General features: G+C 40.0%; 1 protein-coding gene across 1 annotated transcript in view; it reads right to left on the bottom strand.

The window, feature by feature from the left end:
• MED13L (mediator complex subunit 13L) overlaps positions 1-17,775 on the bottom strand; it is a 167,170-nt gene that overhangs the window by 77,023 nt on the left and 72,372 nt on the right. The window contains exons 4-5 of the mRNA XM_031057473.1: positions 9,788-9,872; positions 5,433-5,516 (exon numbers count right to left, since the gene is read on the bottom strand). Of these exons, the coding sequence (XP_030913333.1) occupies positions 5,433-5,516; positions 9,788-9,872 (169 nt within the window). The remainder of the gene's footprint in view (positions 1-5,432; positions 5,517-9,787; positions 9,873-17,775) is intronic.

Raw genomic sequence — 17,775 nt, 5'->3', positions numbered from 1 at the left:
TACACAGTGTGCTCACATTTTCAATCAAGAATTTGACATACAAGTTTCCAGAAATACAAACACAGAAAATAATCCGAGACTACCAGTAGCATATATAAGAATAGGTAAGTTATTAAAATGGTAATGCTTGAATAGCCTTTTCCCAAAACATCATAATAGTATCCTTAAGTAACCCTGAGCTGCTAATAATATTTTGTTGTTTTGCCTATAAAACATAAAAATATGTTATATTTATTAATGGTATTAGATTAATACACTTGAATAAAATGATATTAAATTGCTTGGAAAACTCTATAAACATAAGCATGTTTATATCAAGAACACCTTGATCTGACCTTCATATATTTGCAACTTTTGCCTGAAAAATGCATGTGGAAACACTTATTTTTAAATCTCTATTTTAGAACTATTTCTTCTGCGAAAATACAAATGCAGACTATATCACATTGGGTACACTACACAAATTTTCAGAGTAAGTAAGAGTTAATTCAGCTTTAGCACACACAAGATTACCAATTAAAATAACACCAGCCACAGATATAACACACCAGCTTGGTGTAGGGTTTTACTGAAACCATAAGTAATCCTCAGAAGAAACTCAACAAAGATGAACATAACATTTCAGAACTTAAACCTTGAAAATATGAAAATATTTCTCTGGGAACTAAGCCTCTTAAACTGAAATAGAAAAGCTTATTTTTACAGAGGTACGAAGAATTATTGGAAAATACACAGCATTTCTTATTACTCCATATTTCTATCACATTTATTTTGACAAGTCAGGAATAAGAACACATTATTTAAAATTAAGTCAGATTGATTTTTGTTATTTTGCTGCCTAGTCTCTCCTCATTTATAATGGTTTTGGCAATACTGTACATATATATTACTATAGCATCACTAGATACCACTTTCAAGGCACATATATGATCACATTGCTGAATTTTTTAAGATGGCTAAAATACAAGTACACAAATGTGCAGCATTAAAATAACTTATAAGACTTCTTTTTCTCAGAGTCAAGGAAATAAAACCCTCTTCACTGCATCACAGCAAACGGCACATGCACAGTCAGTTACTTCTTCTCTGCTGAGGAATTCAAATCTTCATAAAAATTTAAATAGAGCACTTCAATTTATTTTACTGTGCTTTTACTGCACTATGTCACCATGTAATGAAACACCTGAGTGCCATTTGCCAGAAGACATTTTCTGTGCCAGGAGCAAAGCCCTGTGTGGGATTCAGCCAGGGTGCTCTGGTGCTTCCACTGTTCCTGGCACAGCAGTTCGTCTCCAGGGCTCCCCAACCCTGATGTTTCCATGTGAAGACACTGACCTGACTGGCAGGAGCTCCTGGCATGGCACAAAGCAAATGCAGCTTGCAGCAACGCTCAGTGTCAACTCTGGTATCATTGATTTAGGTATTCCTTGGATGAATCCTATGGCTACTCCCAGGAAACTGAAGGCAATGATGATTTCAAGGATCTGAGAGAGGCAGCAGTGCTTTAAGTGTCTGCAGTCTTCAGATTTTGATGGCACTGATTAATACCCAGTTTTCATGCTCACATAGAAGTGAACACAGCTATTGACCAAAACTGGCTGTGGATGCACTGATTGAGCTTTCACAGAGGGAAAAGTTCCTGGATTAGGTCTACAGGACTAGAGCTGACATGGAATGCTCATAACTCAAGAGATCTCTGTGTTCCAGCACATCACATGAGGTTGTCAAGTATGGGACAGACAGCTAGAAATCTGTTTGGGAATGGCAGTCCAAGAGCTGCATGTCCCTGCAGCCTGACTGCAATGCCACTGCCCCATCCACGCTGGTTCACAGAGGGCAACAGGGGCTGCCTAAACCCCGTTCCTACCTGTCAGCCTTCTCACTGAGTAACGAGGAGAGGAACAAGCTCTAATTCTAAATATTCTACTGATGGAGTAGTTTTCTTCTTAAAGCTAAAAATACCCAGCACGCTTTTGGAAGAGGGGATGACCCATAAATTATTTAAGCTACAAAAAGCAACAATTATTTTTTTAATGTGTTCTTTACATTGCATTTCATTAAAAACAGCTTAACAACTTAAGCTGCTCGTACAGTTCATCACTAAAACAATTAGCAAAGATTCTTACATAAGATGGTCATCATTTTTTCTTTTCAGTAAGTTGTTTAACACTTCATTGTGGTCCAAAACCAAATCCCCCCCTATATAGACTGTGAGAATGAATTTTCATCATACAGTAAAGGCACTACCAGTGCCTCAGATAAGACAAGTTCTGTGAACTCCAAACATACATATCTCCTTTAGAAAGCTGTGTGAAAAAATAATCAAGTTTGTCATTTCCCATCAGTAGTGTGAAACCTATTTTAGACACTGCTGTAGGATGACAATAAAATGTGTAGAATTATTTAGGAAGTGACACATAATACTGAAGATACTTAGGAAAGGAACCCCACAAGTTCTGCACTAAATTTCCTGTCAAAAGCATCTGGTCTGCACTGAAAGCAAAACAAAACACAAGCATACAGGGATCTGTCTGGAACTCCCTCTGCTGTTCCCTCAGTCCTCCTGGAAGAGCAGTAAAGCTCATCCTGCACTCAGCTCCCAGCACTGCCTGGGAAGGCAGGCCAGGCCCTCTGTTGTTCTTAGGCTTCCCTCTCACATCTCAGCATAAGTAGGTCATGGCCACTGCCATGCTTCACTTCATCTTTGACTTCATTCTGAAATCACAGCCCTCCCATCCTTCTCCTTTAATGCCATTCACAAAAACCACAGGCCCTGAAGGACTTTACTCCTTGAAAGCCAGCCCACGACTTTTAACTCCTTCCCTGTCCCCTTACACCCAGCCCAGGACCTCTCAGTGTATTCCAGAAATGGCATCAGTAACTCTGGACATTGGAAACTTGAGATGAGCAACTCTGCTACAAGCAAAAAAGTAAAAAAGCAGACTTTAGAGATGGTTCTATTTTTTAGCAGAAAGACACCTGCTGGTTTCCTCCACTCAAGGGGGGATATATCCATATGGATCTCTTTCCACACTCAAGGAGAACAGAGCACGTGTTTTCAACAGGGATTGCCAGTTCCCAGACTCCAATTTGATCACTGTACACACATGCAACTTATTTCAATTACTTTGTATAATAATATGGCCTTAAGTAATATTTTATAAAATGTCTTTTCTTGGCTATTAAGGTTTTATGTTAAAATACCTAAACACCCTCAGTTGGCCTCTTTCCTGCAATGATTCCTTACTGCTTTATCTAGAACAAGCTGCTGCTTAGACCAAGAGCTTCACAAAGAATTTATCTGGAATTAACATGAATCAATTTGTGAAGATAGCTTTTTGTGCTATGCTGAGAAAGCTTAAAAGATTAAATAAAAGGTGCCTGGACAGATTAGTCCCCAAAGCCTCCTTCTACTTGTTGCTACTGTCCACAATTGACTTTACTGTCCATTTTTGCAGTCTTTAGTGCAATCTTTCAGGAAGATTAGTTAATTTAATGTTATATATATAGCAAAAAAATTAACCTGAAATTACACAAAACCTATTTCAAATTAGGCATAATTATTATTGCTACATAAACACTTTTGAAATGGTGCATATCCAAAGGATCTATAGTGACAAGAACTTTATAAAAATAAACAGAGAAACTAACACCCCCCTCAACCAACAACAAACATTATCTTCTTCAAATCAAGAGTGCACCCTCAAACCCTTAAGTCCTCATTGTCCCTCATTGTCAGATTTATATATGGAGTACTTTAAACACAAACTGAGTTTAACGTGAACTCGGGTTTTGTGACATCTTCCAGGCCAGATTTCTTTATGTGCAGACTGCACTTCTGTTTGCAAACGCAATTATCCCCTACAGGAGCCTCACTGTGCAGGTTGATTTGGTGTTACACACAAGTAAATCAGACACAGGATTTACTAATCTGGCAGAATTCTAAGGTGACATTACCTCCCACGCCAGTGCTGCTGCTGTTTTTGACAGACATCATCTACTGTATCAGATACTTAATTTATTAAATTGATACACACCAGGAACAGGCAGGAGACTCACAAGCACATTTAATCTGAGCACTCAGGCTGCAGTGACGTGGATAAAACAAACAGCTTTTGCTGAAAGGAGCTGCCTCTCTTTTCCAGAAACTGGAATTGACCCCTACTTACGTCACTTAAGGGAATTAATCTTGCAGAAAATTAAGCTGATGTTGGTATGATCAGAAAAGCAGCAGGGAAAACACGAGGGAGAAAGGTGGTTACGCACAGCCAGGACAGGGGAAGGTACGGAAAAACCTGGACCTTTCCATGGCTCCTTGCCATTAGATCAATGTGAAATCAAAGGTTACACACACAGTGTCAGCCACAAAGTAAACAGTAACAAAGCTATGTTAACACTTTCGGGTTTTAGAAAGGAGACAAATCCATGGTCAATTCCTGAATTCTCTCAAAACCAAATGCAGTTTATAAGCAGCTGGCTTGCACCAAGTTTGCTACAGAAGGAAGCCAATGGTTTGTAGCATTGCACTGTAACATTTCTGCAGCTAAACCTTGCAGTGACATCATGATGAGAGGGAAAAGACAGGTCTGATGTGCAGGATGATTTCCACCTGTCCCCACCCTGCCATCAGACGCTGTGTGACTGCAGCTGTGCTGGATGGATGAAGAAGTTGCCACCCCACTTCATCTCCACTGCTCATTACCTTCAAATCTCCCAGCATAACTGCATGTTTAGTCACTTCCTAACCCAGTTCTGTCAAAATGATTCCCGTTAGAAAATCTGTGTTTCAGCTTAACTCAGATTATTTTTGACAGAACTTGTTTAGCGGATGACTATAAATGCAAGTACCAGAAGATCTGAGAACATTGTAACCTTTAGAGCTCGAGAGGAAATAGCGAGCAGTGGAGCCAGCTACCCCTGTTCCATGGCTGTGTTGCTGTGGGAGAAGCACATTAATCACTCCTATAGGTCTGATCTGTCAGCCTGCCTGAGCACGGAAAGCCATGTATCGAGGGTGGCATCTTTAAGGAAAATAAATCAGGAAATCTATAGATGACTTATTTTACAGCTTAAAATGTCAGGCTGGGGTTTAGTGTCCAGAAATTAAAATAATTCGTTATAACTGCCTGCAATTCTGTTGTATAATGAGAGGAAAAGGCAGATGCTGCTCAAAATATATTAATAAATGTGACATTTCTGTGGAGCTAATGGATAAATACCAACCTCGCCTTCTTATCTTAAATTATCATAACAAGGCCTGAAAATTTACTTAATTGCTTTCTATGTATTACTGATGTGAACATGGTGTCTGTGTTTTTACTTGTTACATGGCAAAAGAAGCAGGAAAACTACCACCAAAATTCAGCATCCAATTACCATCCCACAATCCACAACACTGACAGGAGCAGGATTTGATGCAGAGATCTCCTTACCTTTTATTAACTGGCTTCTCATCCTTGTCATAGGGCCGTATGAACCATTTCCCAATTCTTACGAAGTTTTTATCCATCAGGCATCTAGAAAATAATTACAGCAACAATTACTAGTTACATCTAACAGTGTAATTAAAGGGAGCCTTTGAAGACAGTGACTCTGAGGGATTAAGCAGCTGAATTTCAATCAGACTGAAAAAAAAGTTTGTAGGTTTTGGGTTCCACTTTTTGTTTTCCCACATCAGTCATAGAAAATCCCTGCCCCATGTCATGATGTTGTCACTGATGCTGAACTTCACACACGCATTTTCCCCTCACTTTTGCCACAATCTTTTCCACTCTGTGCTACTCTTTTTGCTGACTGATCCCTCATTCTACTTTTCACACTCCTCTTCTTGAACAAAGGCCATTCATTAGTACTGATTCTTTCCTATCCAGTCTTTCAGATTTCAGAAGATAAAGAATATGCATTCCCTTATTTTGGCACGTAAATGGTACAGTATAGGAATGACAGAAAATTGCATTAAGGGAATATTAACAAGGATTCAATTTTCCCTTCACATGATCCCCAGCATGATTTCAGGCGCTGAAACTCCCACAATTACTGCTCCCTCTGTCAGAAACCTCACTTCATCAAATATACTCCCACATCACCAAAATTAGAGCAATAAGTTCCATTTTCTGTGGTCCCTTTGAAAGTCCACAGTTTCTTTTTAGAAACTGCATATTCTTCTTAAAAAAACCCCAACAGTGAGGACTCAAAGTGATCAATACCCAATTTAAATGGACAAGTTAGGGAGTGCCTGGTGCCTTTCTAAGTCCACCTGTGCAGATGAATCACAGGAGCAATTTGCCAACCCTGAGTATGCCTCATACATTAAACATGTACAGTCAAACATGCTGCCCAAGGGACCACACACAGAAATTCATAATTAAGGCATATTTTTCAGTAAGGTAAATAATATGCTTCAAAAATTCTGTAAAACTGGTTATTTGTTGCTAGTGGTTTTTACGCCATTACAAGCAATATGCAAGCCTTGCCCATACATTTCACATCTATTCAGTATTTTTTATTCAGATGAAAGAATTGAAATTTTCCCCTCTTCTAAATTTTCCAATAGTTTATTTCTATAGCAGCTGCTAGAGATTAGCCAAAACAAAGGGGAAAAAAAACCTAAAAATCACATGAAACTTTCTGGGCAAGTACATTCTGCAAGGTTCAAAAAGCTGTGTGATCTACACTTCAAAAGCATACCTAGAAGACACAGGAAATGGACGACTGACAACGTAAATACTAATATGCTCCTAATTTTTCTGTATAAACTTGGCAGGACTTTCTAAAGTTAAAGCTGAAGAAAATTCTACCAGCACTTTCTCAATTAAAGCAAAAATAATCCACTTCAGTTGAATAACCAATATCTTAAACTGACTATGAAAGCTAAGGCAGCAGAGATCTAAAGACATTAGTAGAGGTGGGGAAAAAAAAGCTTCAGCAACTATTTCCCTAGGAAATATTTGCTATCAGAGAGTCTGTCAGTGCCAGCATGTTTTATACAAACAAAAGGAAGTCTGTGAAGTTTACATCATATCCCTAAAGAAAATAATCTGTAGTAGCAAAAAAATGTAATAAACTCTTCCCATCACACACACTTCAATGCCACATTGCTGTGTCTCACCACAGCAGGTTTAACTGCCTCAAGCTAATGCTGCTTTCCTGGAAAAAAAGTCTTCATGGGAAGATTTGTCCTTAAAAATCAGTCAACCCTCCATGCTAAACTAAATCACGGGTTATTTAAGGAATAATCCCATATAAAATCGGAGCCATGCCTGCAGCAGCATGGATCTCAGATGTGGCCGGGTGGGCAGTTCATGATAGTATAGTTATTTTTACTGTATAAGCACCAAAGGTAACTAGTCTTTCACAGTGAGCTGCAACAATGGACTTGGGACAAAAAAAAAACCAAACAAACAACCCTAATACATGGTCATAAAAAGCAGTTAGTTCATGATATAAGGACATGAAACACCCTGCAGGTCCTGGCTTCTCTCCCCGCTCAGGGCTGGGCGATCCCTCCCTCAGCAGCACAGCTGTTCCAGCACTTCACTGGCACCTGACCTCCTGTATTTCTGATTTTTCCATGAAAAAATGACCTGCCAAGGGCACACCAATCGTTACGAAACGACACCATAATATTTTGAGTACTCATCCCTCAAATCTTCTGATGTTTTCTATACTGCAAATTAACATAATCTGAGCATTAGTGTCCATACGGGGGGGAGGAAGGAAAAAAAATTTATAAAAACCACAATCAGTTGTGTAAAGGCCCTTTTTCTTGCCTTTGCCAGGGTTAGGTAAAAGTTGTCCCCACAGATCCCTCGGGCTCCTCCATGAGGGGCCGCTCCCCCCTCACGGCTCCTCCTCCCGCCATTTCCTTCCCGCCACGGCCGATACCTCTCAGCCTCCAGCAAAATAAACACGAAATAAACCCCAAACCCTGCAAAACCGCAACCGCCGGCACCACCCGGCACTGATGGGCCAGAAACGGATCCGAGCCTTCTGCCATATTAATGGGGCTTTTCCTAAATACCGGGTAAAATAGGACTTTAAAGCGCTGTTTAATAAAGCCCGCACACATGTTGCTATTACTTTAAATGAAGTAATAATTATGTTAAGTTCAGATTTGGTACGGCAGACCATTAAAAATAATAAATAAAAAGTGAATAACTTGAATTAAATTCAACTATGAAAGTGTAAAAACTGTAGTCAGCAGAGCAGCGAGAAGATGCTCATGTCCAAGGCTGGGACTGCAGCAGGAGTTGTATCAGCTTATCATGACATGAATCATATCAGCTTATCATAACATTAATCATATCATCTTATCATAACATTAATCATATCATCTTATCACAACATTAATCATATGAGCTTATCGTGACACGAATTGTTTCAGTCTATCAGGACATGAACTGAGGCTGTCAGCAAACACCTGAGGTGTGTTCACCAACTACTGCTGGAAGAAAAAGACTTTCCAGTCACAGCTGGACAGAACAGTTCTGCTGACTCTGCCAACTGATTTCAATTAAGTTATATATTAAAAAAAATTAAATTTATTTCACAAGTTTAAAGAGGTCCAAAGAATAAAATTAGCCACTTTACACTTAAAAGTCAGCTGGCTGGGTACCACAGATTAATAAACACATATCAAATTAACTTTCCCTTTTATATTATACAGCTGCAAAAGAACTAAATGAACATTCTAGACTTGGAATTTAATTTTTACACTTTCATTCATTCTAAGTACCCCACAAGTTTTATAAAAATCCCCTCAAGAGACTGATGGGATAGAAGACAGGGAATACAACAACTAATCCTTGTACCTGGGGATATGCACACAGGTAACTCAGTCACCCCATGGAAACACAGCCTCGGGAACATAATGCAAACCTCATTACCAGTAAATCTACATCAAAGCAAACAGGACACTAAATGAGACAAGATGAAAGTGTTCTCCATTTGCTTATTTTCTGAAAGAAAAAATATCCAAGGCTGTATTCTACAAAATTACTGCAACACAAAGGTGCATTCTATTTTGTTATTATTGTTATTATTATTATTAGAACTTCAGAGAAAGTGGAAACAGTCTAATAACATTTAATTGTAAGAAGATATCCAAATTTGTAAGAACTAGGATGTAATACAGGAAGGTGATGATGACCTGAAGAACTGCAGAAACAGAAATAATAAAATTATATAGCCCAAGATGCCATGTCCCACTCAATGGGCCTAGAGAAGAAGGTAATCTTAAAAGGTGATAGCTGGATTAAGAAGAAAAAGGGCATAAGTGTATTAACTAACCACAGAATAACTCTGCAGTCAAGTTATATATATATATATGTATATATATGGCTCATCAGAGCAAGAACTGTTAAGCTTCACTCTGAATATTGTGCACAAATGTAGTCAAATTTTAACATTCAGGTAACCAGCATAATTGAGAGAAGAGAGTTAAGAGCTTTTAAGATATGTATCATTTAACCTCATCAAGGCACTGAAGGTCAGATACAATTACACTCTCTAAGCACTTGCAGAAGGTGAAAACTCCCCCTTCTCTGCTTTTAAAACAGCTCCTTAGCAAAAACCCGAGCAGAAATATGTATCAACATTATTGTTTGTATGAGTGTTTAATTTGTTTGCACAGCATTTTATGATAAATTACCAGTCAATGACTTAAGAGATTCATCTCTATCCTATTCTCTTGGATTCAAAGTCTAACTCTAAAAAACGTAATTTAAGATCCATAATAATATAATTGCTCTCAAAATGAAATATTTGAGAGCACTGGAGTTTTTCTTACCTTTCCAGAAGATTATGAATTGCTTTGAAGAGCAGGGTCCTACACTCATAGGAAAGTCCATTCTCCCAGAATCCTTCTTCCACCACTACAAAAACACAAAATGTCAATATGCTCAGAACAGGGAAATACAAACATTTATCCAAAACATATCTTCAACAGCTTTAATTTTCAAAGTAGCATGTTTCATTAAACTATTTCAACTATTACCTATATCACCCGAGCAGCTTTAATCTTTACTAGCCGAAGACGCAGCCTTTGAATTTAAAAAAAAAAAAAAAAGCAAACACAAAAGCATAAAAGAAAACCCATTTGTTTGTAGCATTCCATATTCAAGTACAGGGGTGAGGAATGCACGATCATTCTTTGCCACCACTGCTGAGAGATCCTTTAAAACTTAACCACAGATGCCGACAATCAAGAAACAAAGTGAATCATTAAAGGTGTAAAATCAATTTACATAACTGAAACAACATGAAACAACTCCCCTGAATCTCTCGCTGTCACACTCAAGTGCAATTCCTCCATTGTGCTGACTTCAACTATTGCAGTTTCAGCAATACACAGCAGATTTTATACCAAAATAAAAACTGTACACTCAGTACTGAACTGCAGAGATTTCAGAGTTTAAAAAAGTAAGTCTAATTATCTCTCAGAGTAGAATGCAGCCTGAATTAGTCACCTGAAGGACAGACAACCCTCAGAAATATCTGCTGTCCTTACTCATGGCTTTTGGGTGCTAAAACTACCAGGAGTAGCACTATTTCTGGTATGCCTGCACCAGATTCTAAATCTTACTCAGCCAGAAGAAGCAGAGTGAAAACAGACGATAAAACAACTTGTTCAAGGAGTAAGAATTCGTTAATTGTCTGAGTTCTGTCATTTCAATTTCACAAGAGTAGTCGGCAAATCTTTAAAAGTGCAAACATAAAATTCTACTGCACCTTAAAAGCGCTGAATACTTCACACCCCTCCCTGGCCAATTTGCAGGACGAGACCTCCCAGCAGCGCGTCTATCGCTCAGAGATGATTATCTCAGCATAGTTTACAACCATGTTTAAAGGCAAGCTTCTAAGGAGTTAGTGCTCCATGGAAAATACCAATATTGTCAGCAGCCTTCAAAGCCTCGAGCCACTGTTCTGCTGCTTCTGCAGGAGCTGTAACTCACACACTCAGACAGCAAAAGGAGTATTTTTTGCATGTGCAATGTTGTGATATGTTAATGTCGGTAACAGCCTCTCTCTTCGTGCAGAATGGAAAAAGCCGGGTTTTATTACCTAAAATCACCTTATCTGACAGCACAGGACTTGCCGGGAGAATGGAGACACAGACCTGTGCCCCTGGGCACAAGCAGCAGCCAAGGAGCTTTTCCTTAGAAACCACTGCAAGCCCTTTAATGCTTGCCAGCCTCGCTGACACTGAAGATGTAATGGGCCACGGCTATTTATTGCACAGAACTCTGCTTTCATGGGTAAAACACTGTGCTTAAGGGACTCAGAACCCCCGTGCATGGTCAGAGCTATTGATGTATAAATTCTCAACAGCTCAGAACTACTGAAGCCCCAGAAGCTGCGAGGCAGGTCGAGTCTTGCACTAAAAATTTTCATAATCCTCAAATATATGAAAAACTACAGATTAGTTACACTATGAGAGATCACATCTGCATGAAAATTCAGTATTTAAATTAAAAAATCAAAATTTTGGACAACATCATGAAGTTGACAAACCTGTAAAAGTCAAAATAAATTCACTAGGCTGTACTGCCAGTACTGCCCCTGCTTTAGGAACTTCATGCAAAATAGGGGAGACAAGAACCAAGTCAGATTTTACAGGAAAGTTGCCACCACCAGTTCTGAAGTTCTCAATCCTAACTCCCTACCTACTCCTAGGTATACACAACAGACTAACAGGACCCTGTCACAGCTTATATCATCTCTCAGAACTATTTTCTGCAAGTATAATTTTGTCATTTCAGAAGAATTCAGATCAGATCACACTGCTTTACACCACTGAATGTAATATCCTGTAGAGATGGGATGATTTGAATCCAGAATTCTTTTGTGTCTGGACATCACCTGTATTCTTTTTCCCTGCTCAGTTTCCCTGGGCTACCCCAGCCTGTTATTCCTCCACAATCCCAGACATGAAAGCACTACACATCCCAGCAGGAGGGATTGGATGAGGGAATGGAAACTGGCAGCACTCCCCCTCCCTACCCACCACCACAGCTGCATCCATGGCTGTCCTGCACTCAGCAGAGGAAATGGTTGAGGGGAAGGTGTCCAAAATCCTAGGAAAAGCAGGGAAAGGCAATGTTAACCTTGCAGCCAAGTCCCAAGGGTCAAGTGGGCCATGAGGTCAGACTGGCTGAGGAGCAGCAGTGGAGTGGGACAGGGAAAAGGGGGAAATCTGGAGTGGTATCAACCCTCAATATTGTAATTTTCCAAACTGCCTTTCTTAGTACACAGAATTCACATAAATTATATATGAAATAGAAATAAAATTACTTCCCTATTAAATTTAACTCTAAGTGTATCATAAGACATTGCCATAACCATTTTCCTATAATAAATAATGCCTTTAATTCCCAGCTATATTAAAGCACTATAGTTACTGTAATTATCTCTAATGCTTCTTTATCCTACTAAAAAAGTACATCTTACAATTAAGAGCATGTACATATGTCTGATGCCATAAAAATGAGGAGGAAAAATTAGAAGTGCAGCATTTCACTTTCTCTCTGCTCTTTGGCTCCCTGATCCAGACTCCACAAGAAAAGTGTTGAAATGACTGGAGCAAGTTACAACTTCAAGATGCATATGGTGACCAATAAAAAAGCTTGGCAAAACACTAGAAGTTAGACTATCCCTGTAAATTCCAAAGTTCCTGACACTTATTACTTAACTAGACTTCAGATTTTGAAGAGTATTTTAAATTCCTTATAGCAAATTGAAGCCTAGGAAATGATCTCTGTCTCTCTACATGATGATTTCTAATGCTTTGAACACTCACAACGTTCAGCTCCAGCCCCCCTCAGCTTTCCCATGCTCCTGATAGCATTTCCAGGCACAGCCAGCAGAACACAGGTGCTGTGCAGGTTCCAAAACTTGGGAACACCTCTGGCCTGTCCTGGAGGCATTTCTGTTACTTCAGTTGAAATATTTCTCTTTAGACCCAACAAATGCAACACTGAACAACTGGTGTGAAAGGCATCTTCCAAAACAGATAACTTCTAGGAGAACAATCAAGGACAGATGGACTGTTTTAGAGAGGGAAAACACAAGAAAGCACATTTTTCCTCCACGGAAGTCAGAGCAGAGGATGAGTTTGGAGAGGCAGCAAAGCAGAGGGGACAAACTGTGGGTCACTGCTTGCCAGGTCATGGGGAGACAAAGCCATGGCTAATGAGATCCCTGTTTGCAGCAATCCCATCCTGGGCAGGTGTCAGGCTGGGTGACCTCCAGGAGCCCAGGCTCCTTCTCACCAGAGTGATCTGTCAGGTGACTGCACTGGGACAGGTTTATGCACACATGTAGCTATAGCTCTGTGTATAAATCCATATATTTCTCTATATGTTAACTACCCTATTCAAGCTTCTGTACACTCTGGAGAAGGATAACACCTGGGAGAAGCTTTTACTTTAACAGGCAGCTCATCCCCTTCTCGCTGCCCTGCAACAGAGGGAGACCTTCACCACGTCATTTCTCACCAAAAGAAGCAACTGCTTTCCTGTAGTTATGTTTTGTTATTTTTTTAAAATGAAATCATCTCCCAAAATAAACCACTAAGTCTATTAATATTCTGTCTCTAAAAATCTGGATTCTCAGAAAAAAACCCTATCAAGAATAGCAGAAAATCCAGGACAAGAAAAATGTGTATCTGACACTTATAATGGATAACAGTGGAAGTGTTAAGCTCACTGCTAGCGTTCAAACAGAATGGGAATTAATCAACAGCCTTCATATATAAAGTTTTTAGGCATTTGTTATGATTTTTTTTTTCATAGGTTCAAAAAATGAATAAAAGTTTGTGCTGATTTTTATGTTTATTCTTGCAGATCAAACATTAAAAGAATGAAAGGCAACTACAATAATTTAGACTTACACAGGAAATTTATAATTTAAACATACATTAATGAGCAGATTAGTTGGCTTGGGATCTTTTTTATTTTCAAGTCAGAGATATTAAGGTCTTCAAAGTGTCCAACAATTTTTATGAAGCCAGCCATATTCTCAAAAAAAAAGATCCATTATAAAAATTTCAAGGAGAGAAGTCACAGCAAAATATCAAAGCAAATACTTCAATAATTTTAGGTCTCCCAGCAGAGATACTGGAAAGATAATAAGATCTCTGTTCTGCTTCAGTGGCCAAACTGACATATTTTACTTAAAAGAAATATAGGAAGGAAGGAGAGGAGGCAAGTCGAGGCTGTGTCGGCGCTGCAGAGACAGTTATACCTTTAAGAAATCCAGCCACCCACATTTTAATAATTCAGGTCACACTGCCTTGTGCAGTTTAAAAGCAGAATTAGTTTCAAAGAATACATATTTCCTCAGAGCTATGTTACATATTTCCTTTTAATGTATCATATTGCAGCAACAGCTGAAATGAACGTCTAGACATCAAAAACAAGGCTTTATTCCCACCTACTGCTTTTTTACCTCAGGCATCAGAGCTAATGAAACCCATTATCCAGAACACTGCCCTCAGTTACCACATTGGCCACTGCAAATATGAAAAAACACTCTGGGACAGCACCAGTTATTCAGCCATTAAAATTACTGAAAATCAATTTCTTGCTGCACACTGCAGAAATACTGATAGATTAAAGCAGGACACATGGGACAAGGAGATTACTTCCAGGGAAGATTACTATGTCAAACTGCTGAGGACAGGGACTTACTCAGCTCCTCAACATTCGCATTCAGAGCAGCACATGCTCCTTCCTAGCCTTTGATATTTTGCCTCCTCGTTGCCATGAAATATGAAGGATGTGAGGTTTTTTCAATGTTTTAAAAACACATGGCTAAACAACTCCAACAAAATCAGACATAAAATTACTAAAAGCAAGCATTTAATTTTTCATCTGTATTTTTATTAGCATACCCTTAAAACAATCTTTCAAAAACCAACAAGCATTTTGAAGCATCATTTCTCCTAAAAAATTGAGTTAAGAGAGTAACAACACAATGCAATGGTACATTAATTCTGAAAAACTATATTATACCCATAAAAATCCAATTAAAGACAACGCCATTGATCGATCATTGCTATACTGCCATTGATCACCTTGTAAAATCTGCGTTTGAAGTCATTAGTGATTAAATTGACTTATTACTAAATCAGATTCAACCCACTTAGAGATCTAATTTCCTTGTGCTGGTTATGATCGTAGGGAAATTGTGCCGCTCACTCGTACAGGCCTGAGAATCCATCTTGGCTCTCTTCCCCAAGTCAGCTCATCACAAAATGAACCAAAACACCGCAAATGCTCCCCAGAATGATTCATTTGTGTTCTCCTATTTCCAAACACAGGGAATATTCACTGGACATGCACAGAGGCGTTTCCAATCCATATCCTCCCAAGGTATCCTTAACAGCTTCCAGGAAAATCAGAATATTAATGGAGACCATGGCTGGAGATTGCTGCTCAGGCACGGCCTGAGTTTGCATCTCAATGCACCGCAATTTTCGATATAAAAACCAACACTTGCAAGCAGAGTTGACTATGAAACTAAAATTGTTGCACTTCAGAAGGATAAATAAAACCTTCAAAGGCAACAGCTGTTGAATATCACAGGAATACTCCGAGGCTTTAATTGTTGCGCATTGAAACAGAAATTAGCATAATAGCTATTTATTGAAAAACAGATGGTAGGTAACTATCTGCACTTAGATTGTGTTAGCACTACTTAAAGTAATACTTTTATCGCTTCCCCAATCCCAGTAGGTACAGAGTTGTTTTTTATAAAATATACATTAAATGTTACATCCTCTCCCTGGCCCACACACTCACATTCCTGAGCTCCCACACGGCCTCTCCTGCCTTTCACCAGAGGACACCGCAGCCAGATCTTCACAGGGAAGGTTTCTCAACAGCTTGGTTAACCAAAATTGTTATCTATGAAATCAGAATGAGCATTTCTGTGCAATTACAGCTCGAGTCTGCTCTCTCTGTAGGAATGCAGATGAGCTGTGCACAGAGCTGAGCTGCTTGCTCCTGAGACAGGACAGATTCCAAATCAAACCATGGATTTGCCGTGTGGTTTTTGTTTTGAATGCTTTTTACAATCACCAGAAAAGTGAAAGGAACAGAAATAAGGCACAATTTTATGTGGTTTACACAGTTTCCCAAAGCAGAGCAGGAAGTTGTATGCAATGGGAAACCTGCTCTTGCATGCCAGAAAATCCCTCCAATCCCTGATTTACACTGCTTCATTTGTCCCACCATGTGTTTGTGTTAAGCAGGCTTATTTCCAAGGCACTTTATATTTCTTTGCAGAGGTATTTCCTATAAATGAAAAGCATAACCTGACCACAGTGAAAAGGCACTAAAGGTTTGGGAAGATTTTCACCATGATTTCCTAAAATGTACCAGGCTAAGGATACCAGTAGAAAAGAAGTATTTTCTTAACTTTATTCCTTGGAGTTTCTAGAATGTCCTCTCACATTTCTGAACTTTTCATTTTCCATCACGTGTTCAACTCTTTGGAATAAAGACATTAAAGGTAGTTTGTCAGAAGAACATAAATCAACCCAAAAAACTTTGAAGGAAAATACAATTTTTAAAAGTATACTACACTTTCCTAATCCCAGAAACAATCTGTACTCTCCAAACCTGATTTGCTCTCTTCCCTTCCAAATCGCCCAAGTTTTCTTCATTGCCATTTCCAGTGACCACCTGGGCCTTGCAGCCAGTGTGACCCTCAATTCCATGCATCAGCTGCAACCCCCACTTCTGCCTTTTGATCTCCCCAGGTTCAAAGAATATGGAATTCCTGCAGTGCCTGTGCAGCAGGGAGACCTTCCCCATCACCATCAATGCGATGAGGAGGACTTGTATTTTTCCTCTCTGAACACAACTGGTGTTTACCAGCACTGATGGGACACTGACTGCATTCCCTGTTCCCAGAGCTCTTCTGGAGGTAACAGAATGTACCAGGGCAGCGAGTCTCTCCGGAGAAATCAGAGTGAGTCCAGCCATCCCCGCTTCCTCAGAACAAGCCCGAGTTCAGGGCTTGTTCTGAGGAAAAATGCCGTCCCTATTAATCCCTACTTGGAAAGCGAAAGGAACCCAGAGTCTTCCCTCACTTCTCAAGCATGCAGGACGTCACTGCTGGAGCACAGCTCGGTTCGGAGCGCGGCACCGGGCTGAGCCCTCCCTGCCCTTCCACACGGCTTCGCCTCAGAAACGCCCGCACGGCTCCAGACAGGCGATTCCGCTCAGACTCTGCAGTCCTGGCCCGCCTCGCTCCCATTCCCATTCCCACTCCCAATCCCACCCCGCCCTCTGGCCGTGCCTCCCGGTCATCCACCCCCACACCCACAGGGAGCTCCCCCGGCCAAGGGGACATGGACACGAGTCACCGCCGTGCCCATCCTCATCCCGCAGCACGGCAGCCCGGGCAGCATTCCTCGCTGCTTCACGGCTGCTGCGTGCCACAGCCCTTAATCGATATGTTAGGACGACAGCTGGAGGAAAGACGAGATCTCAAACACATCCAAGGAGACATTTATGGAGAAATCCCGGGTGTAACGTGCCCAGTCTCCCCAGGCTCCCGGAGCTCTGCTTCCTCCCAGCTGGGCTCTGCTCTGCGGAACAAGAACTGGTGGTATTTCCACCTCAGCTGTACGCTGACTTAACGAAGTCAACATTTGGGTTTCCATCAGTTCAAATTTAAGTTTACCCTTCTGCATAAAAATTAAGAATTGTGCTTATTTTTCCTCAGTTCACTTTTGCTTTTGGTCCTGTATCACTACTTGCAGCCCCC

This window comes from Geospiza fortis, unplaced genomic scaffold, assembly GCF_000277835.1.
Source record: "Geospiza fortis unplaced genomic scaffold, GeoFor_1.0 scaffold408, whole genome shotgun sequence".
Lineage (NCBI taxonomy): Eukaryota > Metazoa > Chordata > Aves > Passeriformes > Thraupidae > Geospiza > Geospiza fortis.
Note: the sequence above shows the minus strand (reverse complement) of the source record. Positions and strands in the feature narration are given on the sequence as shown.